Raw genomic sequence first — 12252 nt, 5'->3', positions numbered from 1 at the left:
CCAGAGCATACACGAAAATTAATAGAAGCTAATTTTGATTTTAAATGGGCTAACCAATCCCTTAAATACTTAGGAATTAATATCACAGACACACTGGAAACTTTGTACAAGGCAAACTATACTCCGATTTACAAAACCATAAGAATAGATATAAATAAATGGAAAAAAGGTAATTTTTCTTGGCTGGGTAGACTGGCAGCAATAAAGATGAACATTCTACCAAGGTTGCTGTATCTGTTTAGAGACCTACCTATTAATATCCCACTGAAAGAGCTAGAGGAGTTGCAGGCCGAGCTTCTCAAATTTATACGAGGACATAAAACGACTAGAATATCTTCTCATATACTAAAACTACATAAACAATTGGGAGGAATAGGAATCCCTAACCTTCGAGATTATTATCAGGCTGCTAGACTGGCACAATGCGCATTGTTAGGTAAGGACTGTCGGAGAATGATGTGGCCCAATATTGAGGCGGACATCGGGGGACTAAACACCCCGGGGACATACTATGGAACTCGGCTAATACAAATCCCCAAAGACTAGTTAAACTAAAAACTACAGAAAATTCTAAAGTAGTCTGGAGATCATTAACCAATACATTGGAATTACTTTCCCCACATACTACTATATTACCATTAGGGATGTTACTTCCACTAGATTTTCAGAAACGGATAACTAAGTGGGAAAACAAAGGTCTTTACAGGGTGGCAGATTTTATGGATAAAGGGAGACTGCTGACATATACACAACTGAGAGATAAAGTTAGCCTGAACACATTGCATTGGTTTTTATACCTCCAAATTTCACACGTTATAAATAAATACAGACAAGGTATTTCATCTTCCCCAAACACCACTCTGGAACAAATTATATTGACACCCGGTAGAAACAAAAAAATGATCACGCGACTATATCTGGCCATTCAGGAAGCGAAAAACACAAAACCGATGCTTCACAAAAGGTGGGAACAAGATTTAGACATAACCTATAATGAAGACGAATGGAGACAAATATTTTTCTCATTAAGCAAAAGCTTAGTAGGGGCAGATCTTATTGAAAATTCGATAAAAACTGCATATAGATGGTACCTCACACCACTAAAAACCTCACACTATTTATTTATAGATTATGCTATCGAGGTTGTACAGGGATAGGTATTTATTTCCACATGTGGTGGGGTTGCCCGAAGATACAACCTATATGGGATAAACTAACACACCTGATTAAGAGAATACTAGATGACTCATTCACACTCTCAGCCTCGAAGGCCTTGCTACATATTCCTCTAGACTCGTTAAATTCTGCCACGAATAAGTGGGTTAATATAGTGTGCACAGCTACCAGAATATGTATAGCTAGGAAATGGAAGGTGGGAGCTCCGGAATGGAATGAGGTACTTGACAAAATTGAAGATATCTATATTATGTCTGAGTCGGCAGCATGGCTGCAGGGTAATTCAGAAAGCTTCCAAAATATTTGGATCCATTGGATCCTGGGTGGGCACGGATAGGTAGGGTCGCCTGGCACAAACAGAGGATCATGGTTGCTCTGTTGGGTCATCTAAAACAGGAAGTAAGGAGATCTACATAAATATGGAAAAGATTAACATAAAGAATCCTAAAAATAGCGGCACTGCTCGATGGAAAAGGTTCATAATTAAAAGTTATACTTAGTTAAGAAGTTAATTGTTAGGGGAGGGAAGCAAGAGGGGGGTGGGGGGAGGGTGGAGAAGAAAATTTGGAAAAAACAAAGAAATGCTCAGTGTGTAAAATATCTTTCAATTTTCATATTTATGGGAATATATATTATTGAATTTATACATACTGTAATGTCACGCTGTATTTGTTGTGAAACATTAATAAAAAATATTTCAACTAAAAACACAATATAGAGGTTAAGACACAAAAACATAATTTATGCTTACCTGATAAATTCCTTTCTTCTGTAGTGTGATCAGTCCACGGGTCATCATTACTTCGGGGATATTACTCCTCCCCAACAGGAAGTGCATATAGCTCCTCCCCTCTACGTCACTCCCAGTCATTCGACCAAGGACCAACGAGAAAGGAAAAGCCAAGGGTGAAGTGGTGACTGGAGTATAAATTAAAAAATATTTACCTGCCTTAAAAACAGGGCGGGCCGTGGACTGATCACACTACAGAAGAAAGGAATTTATCAGGTAAGCATAAATTATGTTTTCTTCTGTTAAGTGTGATCAGTCCACGGGTCATCATTACTTCTGGGATACCAATACCAAAGCAAAAGTACACGGATGACGGGAGGGATAGGCAGGCTCTTTATACAGAAGGAACCACTGCCTGAAGAACCTTTCTCCCAAAAATAGCCTCCGATGAAGCAAAAGTGTCAAATTTGTAAAATTTGGAAAAAGTATGAAGCGAAGACCAAGTTGCAGCCTTGCAAATCTGTTCAACAGAGGCCTCATTCTTGAAGGCCCAAGTGGAAGCCACAGCTCTAGTAGAATGAGCTGTAATTCTTTCAGGAGGCTGCTGTCCAGCAGTCTCATAAGCTAAACGAATTATGCTACGAAGCCAAAAAGAAAGAGAGGTAGCGGAAGCTTTTTGACCTCTCCTCTGCCCAGAGTAAATGACAAACAGAGAAGACGTTTGTCGAAATTCCTTAGTTGCCTGTAAGTAAAATTTTAGAGCACGGACTACATCCAGGTTGTGCAGTAGACGTTCCTTCTTTGAAGAAGGATTTGGGCATAAAGAAGGAACAACAATCTCTTGATTGATATTCCTGTTAGTAACTACCTTAGGTAAGAACCCAGGTTTAGTACGCAGGACTACCTTATCCGAATGAAAAATCAAATAAGGAGAATCACAATGTAAGGCTGATAATTCAGAGACTCTTCGAGCCGAGGAAATAGCCATTAAAAATAGAACTTTCCAAGATAACAACTTTATATCAATGGAATGAAGGGGTTCAAACGGAACGCCCTGTAAAACATTAAGAACAAGGTTTAAACTCCATGGTGGAGCAACAGTTTTAAACACAGGCTTAATTCTGGCCAAAGCCTGACAAAAAGCCTGGACGTCAGGAACTTCTGACAGACGTTTGTGTAACAGAATGGACAGAGCTGAGATCTGTCCCTTTAATGAACTAGCAGATAAACCCTTTTCTAAACCTTCTTGTAGAAAAGACAATATCCTAGGAATCCTAACCTTACTCCAAGAGTAACCTTTGGATTCACACCAATATAGGTATTTACGCCATATCTTATGGTAAATCTTTCTGGTAACAGGTTTCCTAGCCTGTATTAAGGTATCAATAACTGACTCAGAAAATCCACGTCTTGATAAAATCAAGCGTTCAATTTCCAAGCAGTCAGCTTCAGAGCAGTTAGATTTTGATGTTTGAAGGCACCCTGTATCAGAAGGTCCTGTTTCAGAGGTAGAGACCAAGGTGGACAGGATGACATGTCCACCAGGTCTGCATACCAAGTCCTGCGTGGCCACGCAGGTGCTATTAGAATCACTGATGCTCTCTCTTGTTTGATTCTGGCAATCAATCGAGGAAGCAACGGGAAGGGTGGAAACACGTAAGCCATCCTGAAGTCCCAAGGTGCTGTCAGAGCATCTATCAGGACTGCTCCTGGATCCCTGGATCTGGACCCGTAACGAGGAAGCTTGGCGTTCTGTCGAGACGCCATGAGATCTATCTCTGGTTTGCCCCAACGTCGAAGTATTTGGGCAAAGACCTCCGGATGAAGTTCCCACTCCCCCGGATGAAAAGTCTGACGACTTAAGAAATCCGCCTCCCAGTTCTCCACTCCCGGGATGTGGATTGCTGACAGATGGCAAGAGTGAGACTCTGCCCAGCAAATTATCTTTGATACTTCCATCATAGCTAGGGAGCTTCTTGTCCCTCCCTGATGGTTGATGTAAGCTACAGTCGTGATGTTGTCCGACTGAAACCTGATGAACCCCCGAGTTGTCAACTGGGGCCAAGCCAGGAGGGCATTGAGAACTGCTCTCAATTCCAGAATGTTTATTGGCAGGAGACTCTCCTCCTGACTCCATTGTCCCTGAGCCTTCAGAGAATTCCAGACGGCACCCCAACCTAGAAGGCTGGCGTCTGTTGTTACAATTGTCCAGTCTGGTCTGCTGAATGGCATCCCCCTGGACAGATGTGGCCGAGAAAGCCACCATAGAAGAGAATTTCTGGTCTCTTGATCCAGATTCAGAGAAGGGGATAAGTCTGAGTAATCCCCATTCCACTGACTTAGCATGCACAGTTGCAGTGGTCTGAGGTGTAAGCGTGCAAAGGGTACTATGTCCATTGCCGCTACCATTAAGCCGATTACCTCCATGCATTGAGCCACTGACGGGTGTTGAATGGAATGAAGGGTGCGGCAAGCACTTTGAAGTCTTGTTAGCCTGTCCTCTGTCAGGTAAATCTTCATTTCTACAGAATCTATAAGAGTCCCCAGGAAGGGAACTCTTGTGAGTGGAACGAGTGAACTTTTCTTTTCGTTCACCTTCCATCCATGTGACCTTAGAAATGCCAGCACTAACTCTGTATGAGACTTGGCAGTTTGAAAGCTTGAAGCTTGTATCAGAATGTCGTCTAGGTATGGAGCTACCGAGATTCCCCGCGGTCTTAGTACCGCCAGAAGAGCACCCAGAACCTTTGTGAAGATTCTTGGAGCTGTAGCCAATCCGAATGGAAGAGCCACAAACTGGTAATGCCTGTCTAGGAAGGCAAACCTTAGGTACCGATAATGATCTTTGTGAATCGGTATGTGAAGGTAAGCATCTTTTAAATCTACAGTGGTCATGTATTGACCCTCTTGGATCATAGGTAAAATTGTCCGAATAGTCTCCATCTTGAACGATGGAACTCTTAGGAATTTGTTTAGGATCTTTAAGTCCAGGATTGGTCTGAAAGTTCCCTCTTTTTTGGGAACCACAAACAGATTTGAGTAAAACCCCTGTCCCTGTTCCGATCGTGGAACTGGATGGATTACTCCCATTAACAAGAGCTCTTGTACGCAGCGTAGAAACGCCTCTTTCTTTGTCTGGATTGTTGACAATCTTGACAGATGAAATCTCTCTCTTGGAGGAGAGTATTTGAAGTCCAGAAGGTATCCCTGAGATATTATCTCTAGCGCCCAGGGATCCTGAACATCTCTTGCCCAAGCCTGGGCGAAGAGAGAAAGTCTGCCCCCCACTAGATCCGATCCCGGATCGGGGGCCCTCAATTCATGCTGTTTTAGGGGCAGCAGCAGGTTTCCTAGTCTGCTTGCCCTTGTTCCAGGACTGGTTAGGTTTCCAGCCTTGTCTGTAGCGAGCAACAGCTCCTTCCTGTTTTGGTGCAGAGGAAGTTGATGCTGCTCCTGCTTTGAAATTACGAAAGGAACGAAAATTAGACTGTCTAGTCTTGGCTTTGGCCTTGTCCTGAGGCAGGGCATGGCCTTTACCTCCTGTAATGTCAGCGATAATCTCTTTCAACCCGGGCCCGAATAAGGTCTGCCCTTTGAAAGGTATATTAAGCAATTTAGACTTAGAAGTAACATCAGCTGACCAGGATTTTAGCCACAGCGCCCTGCGTGCCTGAATGGCGAATCCTGAATTCTTCGCCGTAAGTTTAGTAAGATGTACTACGGCCTCCAAAATGAATGAATTAGCTAGTTTAAGGACTCTAAGCCTGTCCGTAATGTCGTCCAGAGTAGCTGAACCAATGTTCTCTTCCAGAGACTCAATCCAGAATGCCGCTGCAGCCGTGATCGGCGCAATGCATGCAAGGGGTTGCAATATAAAACCTTGTTGAACAAACATTTTCTTAAGATAACCCTCTAACTTTTTATCCATTGGATCTGAAAAAGCACAGCTATCCTCCACCGGGATAGTGGTACGCTTAGCTAAGGTAGAAACTGCTCCCTCCACCTTAGGGACCGTTTGCCATAAGTCCCTTGTGGTGGCGTCTATTGGAAACATTTTTCTAAATATCGGAGGGGGTGAGAACGGCACACCGGGTCTATCCCACTCCTTAGTAACAATTTCAGTAAGTCTCTTAGGTATAGGAAAAACCTCAGTACTCGTCGGTACCGCAAAATATTTATCCAACCTACACATTTTCTCTGGTATTGCAACTGTGTTACAATCATTCAGAGCCGCTAACACCTCCCCTAGTAATACACGGAGGTTTTCCAGTTTAAATTTAAAATTTGAAATATCTGAATCCAGTCTGTTTGGATCAGAACCGTCACCCACAGAATGAAGTTCTCCGTCCTCATGTTCTGCCACCTGTGACGCAGTGTCTGACATGGCCCTAATATTATCAGCGCACTCTGTTCTCACCCCAGAGTGATCACGCTTACCTCTTAGTTCTGGTAATTTAGCCAAAACCTCAGTCATAACAGTAGCCATATCCTGTAATGTGATTTGTAATGGCCGCCCAGATGTACTCGGCGCTACAATATCACGCACCTCCCTCTGAGCGGGAGATGTAGGTACTGACACGTGAGGCGAGTTAGTCGGCATAACTCTCCCCTCGTTGTTTGGTGAAATTTGTTCAATTTGTACAGATTGACTTTTATTTAAAGTAGCATCAATACAGTTAGTACATAAATTTCTATTGGGCTCCACTTTGGCATTGCAACAAATGACACAGGTATCATCCTCTGAATCAGACATGTTTAACACACTAGCAAATAAACTTGCAACTTGGAAATACAATTCAATTAGAATAATATTAAAATGTACTGTGCCTTTAAGAAGCACAGAAGATCTATGACAGTTGAAAATTAATAAATTGAAACAGTTATAGCCTCAATCCTTGTAAACAACACAACTTTAGCAAAGGTTTAATCCCATTAGCAAAGATAACAAATTCTGAAAGCAGGAAACAAATTACAGAATAAACGTTTTTTATCTCAGTCAAACTATAATTCTCACAGCTCTGCTGAGAGAAATTACCTCCCTCAAAATAAGTTTTGAAGACCCCTGAGCTCTGTAGAGATGAACCGAATCATGCAGGGAATACAATGAGTTGCTGACTGAAATATTTGATGCATAGAAAAAGCGCCAAAAAAACGGCCCCTCCCCCTCACACACAGCAGTGAGGGAGAACAGAAACTGTCAGAAAAACAGATTAAGCAACTGCCAAGTGGAAAAATAGTGCCCAAACATTTATTCACACAGTACCTCAGCAAATGAAAACGATTTTACATTCCAGCAAAAACGTTAAACATAATCTCTAGTTATTAAACAGCTTTATGTATTTCTTACAGTGTAATTCTAGTGAAGTACCATTCCCCAGAATACTGAAGTGTAAAGTATACATACATGACATTATATCGGTATGGCAGGATTTTCTCATCAATTCCATTGTCAGAAAATAAAAACTGCTACATACCTCTATGCAGATTCATCTGCCCGCTGTCCCCTGATCTGAAGTTTACCTCACTCCTCAGATGGCCGAGAACAGCAATATGATCTTAACTACTCCGGCTAAAATCATAGCAAAACTCTGGTAGATTCTTCTTCAAACTCTGCCAGAGAGGTAATAACACACTCCGGTGCTATTTTAAAATAACAAACTTTTGATTGAAGATATAAAACTAAGTATAATCACCATAGTCCTCTCACACATCCTATCTAGTCGTTGGGTGCAAGAGAATGACTGGGAGTGACGTAGAGGGGAGGAGCTATATGCAGCTCTGCTGGGTGAATCCTCTTGCACTTCCTGTTGGGGAGGAGTAATATCCCCGAAGTAATGATGACCCGTGGACTGATCACACTTAACAGAAGAAAAGTAGTTAACACCAGAAACCCAAGTTTGCAAACCGCTGAGAACAAAACGAGTGTTATGAGACATATACATTAAAACTAATTATTTGATCCTGTAGTGAAAATGTTTTGTTTTGCGGTTTTTCCTCTGAAATCCTTTTTGTGTACAACATAATAACAACATGACTCCTAAATTATATATTAAGAATTCAATGACAGTTTTCAATTTAAATAAAACATGGATATTTGGTAGCAAGATTATTATTTAAAAAATAAATAAGCACATTTCTAAAATAGTAGCACATAGAGCACTATGCAAAGGTTTTAGGCATGTGTGCAAAATGCTGTAAAGTAAGAATTCTTTGAAAAATAGAAATGTTAAGATTATTTTTAACAATTAAAATGCTAAGTGAGTGAACAACCCAGAGGTAGAATTTTTTTTCACTTTCTGCCAAGATATTTTTCTAATGAAAATTTTTCTGCAGGTCATTTTGAAATCAAAATCAGTTTTATATTAGGCAATTACGCTAAGGCATCAACTCAATTGCAATGTGTTGATTAACTGGAGAATAAAGCAAATTGTAAAGTTGTATAATATACTGCAGAAGTTGAAAAGTGCATTGCAAATTAGCTGCAGAGAAAATAAGACATTTTTTTGATTTTATAAAATGTCTTAAATAAATATATTTCCTTTGCTCTGAAGTTTAATATCAAATAATTATAAGGTAAAAATGTAGTAGTAAAAAAAAAAGAAGGTGCATTGCTCACAAGAGCGTCTTACATTAAGGAGTGAAAGTTTTGCAGACCGGGAAAGGCTAAGGGGGGGGGGGGGGGGGGAGTGGAAAATTCTTCTGAGAACCACAGTCATCAATCAATGCCCTGTCACTTTGAAGTGCTGCTCTGTATTTGACTGTACTCTCCAAACAGTGCTTTGCAAGTTTTCCTTAATACAGTGCAGCCAGAGCACAGTGCAGCCAGAGCGCAGCGCTGTTTAAGATTACAGCCTGCTGTGGAGTAGTGCTGAAAAGCAAAAGCATCAACAGTTCCTGAATACACCCAGTTCATTCTGCAGACATGATGAATTTTCTGCAATGACATCCCAGTTCACAAAATGTTCTAAAACTAAATCAAATTAATGTGTGTGACCACCTTTTGCCTTGAAAACAGCATCAATACTTGTATGTACACTTGCACACACACGGAATTCAGCCGGTAGGATGTTCCAAACGTCTTGGAAAACTACCCACAGTTCTCATGTGGATTTAGATAGCCTCATTTGCTTTGGCCTCTTAATGTATATCCAGACAGACTTGATGATGTTGAGATCAAGCCTCTACCATACCATCAATGCATCAATATTGCCTGAAGACACATTCTTATACCGCTCTCCAAGCCCTTCAGTGAACAAACTGTCTGACTACAGCCAAATATTTCAAATTTGGACTACTCATTCCATGAAGAGAACTTCTGACCAGACGTCTCCAGAAAGCAGATAGGTGTACCATGGTGCCACTGGTTTGTGACAATTCTGAGTTGGTGGCACTGCTGTACATCTTCAGATTGTGAAAGAAAGTAAGCATGATGAGTCTTTCTGCTGCAGTAAGTCTCCTTGGCTGACCACTATTTTCGTGGCCCTCAACATTGCCCGTTTCTTTGTGCCTATACAGCTGTTTCTGTTTTAGTTAATTATTGTGTTTCAACCTACATATTAAATTAATGGTCATTAGCACATGCTTGTTTTTTCTTTTTTGTTTTATGTTAGCACATGCTTGATATAATTGTTTAAAGGGACACTGTAACCAAAAATTTTCTTTCGTGATTTAGATTGAGCATGAAATTTTAAGCAACTTTCTAATTTACTCCTATTTTCAATTTTTCTTCGTTCTCTTGCTATCATTATTTGAAAAAGAAGGCATCTAAGCTTTTTTTTGGTTTCAGTACTCTGGACAGCACTTTTTTATTGGTGGATGAATTTATCCACCAATCAGCAAGGACAACCCAGGTTGTTCACCAAAAATGGGCCGGCATCTAAACTTACATTCTTGCATTTCAAATAAAGATACTAAGAGAATGAAGAAAATTTGATAATAGGAGTAAATTAGAAAGTTGCTTAAAATTTCATGCTCAATCTGAATCACGAAAGAAAAATTTTGGTTACAGTGTCCCTTTAATCATGCATCTGACTATATGCCTACAAAATCCCTGACTTTGAGCAAGTGTACCTAGAAGAATTGATGTTATTAAGGCAAAGAGTGGTCACATCCAATATTAATTTGATTTAGATTTTTCTTCTGTCCACTCATTTTGAATTTTGTTAACTGATAAAAATTAAACTATTAACGTTTCTATTTTTTAAAGCATTCTTACATTACAGCATTTTTTCACACCTATTGCCCATTGTGTATACTTTTTTTTTTATATACACACACACAGTGTATAAATATATATATATATATATATATATACACACATATATACACACACACACACCTAGATAAAATTATTACCTGCACAGAAACTGTATTTCTGAGATTTTGTGGAAGAATGTGCAACATTTCCAGAAAACAACGAAGAAGCCCCAGTGTCCACACACTTGAAGATTTTGAAGTCTCATCTTTACTCTCATAATTAAAAGGATCAACAATATATACAACAATTGCAGGTGGATACGCTATTGCATGAGACTCTCCATCAGTAGGAACTCCAACTTTGTCACGATCCATGGTGCTTTAATAAAAAATAAAAAAAGGAACAAACATCATTAACAAGTACATAATAAAAAGACAATGCAATAGCACTTACTCTGAATTTCAAATAAGCAGTAGATTTTTTTTCCTGACAAATTTATTTTTTCTCCAATTTTCTGGCCCCCCTGTATCATGTGACAGACATCAGCCAAACAGACGAGTATATGTATACTCTGTGAGCTTGTGCACATGCTCAGTAGGATCTTGTTGCCCAGAAAGTGTGAATATAAAAAGACTGTGCAAAATTTGATAATGGAAGTATATTGGAAAGTTTCTTAAAACGGCATGTTCTAGCTGAATCATAAAAGTTTTTGACTTGAGTGTCCCTTTAATTATATTTGTTTCTAAAACTTTATACCAGGAAAATACTCAATATGAAGTTGTAGGCCTCATATAAAACATGGTATCTGTTGTTTCTAGCGTTTGTCACTGATCTACTTTCCTTCCTAAGATATGGAGAGTCCACAGCTTCATTCCTTACTGTTGGGAAAAACAACACCTGGCCACCAGGAGAAGGCAAAGACACCCCAGCCAAAGGCTTAAATATCCCTCCCACTTCCTCAATACCCCAGTCATTCTTTGCATTTCGCTACGTTAGGAAAACTACCTTATCCGACTGAAAAATAAGGTAAGACGAATTGTATTGTAATGCCGAAAGCTCAGAGACTCTTCGAGCTGAAGAAATGGCAACAAGAAATAAAAAACTTTCCAAGATAATAACTTAATATCTAAGGAATGCATAGGTTCAAACGGAGCCCCTTGAAGTACTTTAAGAACTAAATTCAGACTCCATGGAGGAGCAATTGGTTTAAACACAGGCTTGATTCTAACCAAAGCCCGACAAAAGGAATGAACATCTGATACATCCGCCAGACGTTTGTGTAACAAAATAGATAAGGCAGAGATCTGACCCTTTAGGGAAGTTGCCGATAAACCGTTCTCCAATCAGTCTTGGAGAAAGGACAAAATTCTGGGAATCCTAACTCTACTCCATGAGTAACCCTTGGATTAACACCAATAAAGATATTTACGCCATATCTTATGGTAAATCTTTCTAGTTACAGGTTTACACGCCTGAATTAGGGTCTCTATGACCGAATCAGAAAAACCCTGCTTGGATAGGATTAAGCGTTCAATCTCCAAGCAGTCAGCTTCAGAAAAGCTAGATTTGGGTGAAGGAAGGGCCCTTGAATGAGAAGATCCTTCCTTAATGGTAGTCTCCAAGGTGGCAGGGATGACATGTCCACCAGATCGGCATAACAAATCCTGCAAGGCCACGCCGGAGCAATGAGGATCACTGATGCCCTCTCCTGTTTGATTTGAGCAATGACTCGAGGAAGAAGGGCAAAAGGAGGAAATAGGTATGAAAGATTGAAGGACCAAAGAACCGCCAGAGCATCTATCAGTTCTGCCTGGGGATCCCTGGACCCGTATCTCGGAAGCTTGGCATTCTGATGAGATGCCATGAGATCCAACTCCGGCCGACCCCATTTGAGAATCAGTTTGGAGAACACTTCCGGATGGAGTTCCCACTTTCCCGGATGAAAAGTCTGCCTGCTAAGAAAGTCTGCCTCCCAGTTGTCCACCCCTGGGATATGAATCACTGACAGATGACAAGAATGGGCCTCCGCCAACCGGATTATCTTGGCTACCTCGATGGAACTCTGAGAAACTTGTTTAGACTCTTGAGATCTAATATAGGTCTGAAGGTTCCCTCTTTTTTGGGAACTACAAACAGATTTGAATAAAAC

General features: G+C 40.4%; 1 protein-coding gene across 1 annotated transcript in view; it reads right to left on the bottom strand.

Annotated features, from left to right (window-relative positions):
- Positions 1–12252, bottom strand: part of MED13 (mediator complex subunit 13) — a 1182528-nt gene that overhangs the window by 549288 nt on the left and 620988 nt on the right. Inside the window, exon 21 of the mRNA XM_053707341.1 lies at positions 10262–10481. Within this exon, the coding sequence (XP_053563316.1) occupies positions 10262–10481 (220 nt within the window). The remainder of the gene's footprint in view (positions 1–10261; positions 10482–12252) is intronic.

Source organism: Bombina bombina, chromosome 3, assembly GCF_027579735.1.
Source record: "Bombina bombina isolate aBomBom1 chromosome 3, aBomBom1.pri, whole genome shotgun sequence".
Taxonomy (NCBI): domain Eukaryota; kingdom Metazoa; phylum Chordata; class Amphibia; order Anura; family Bombinatoridae; genus Bombina; species Bombina bombina.
This window is presented reverse-complemented; position numbering and strand designations above follow the sequence as displayed.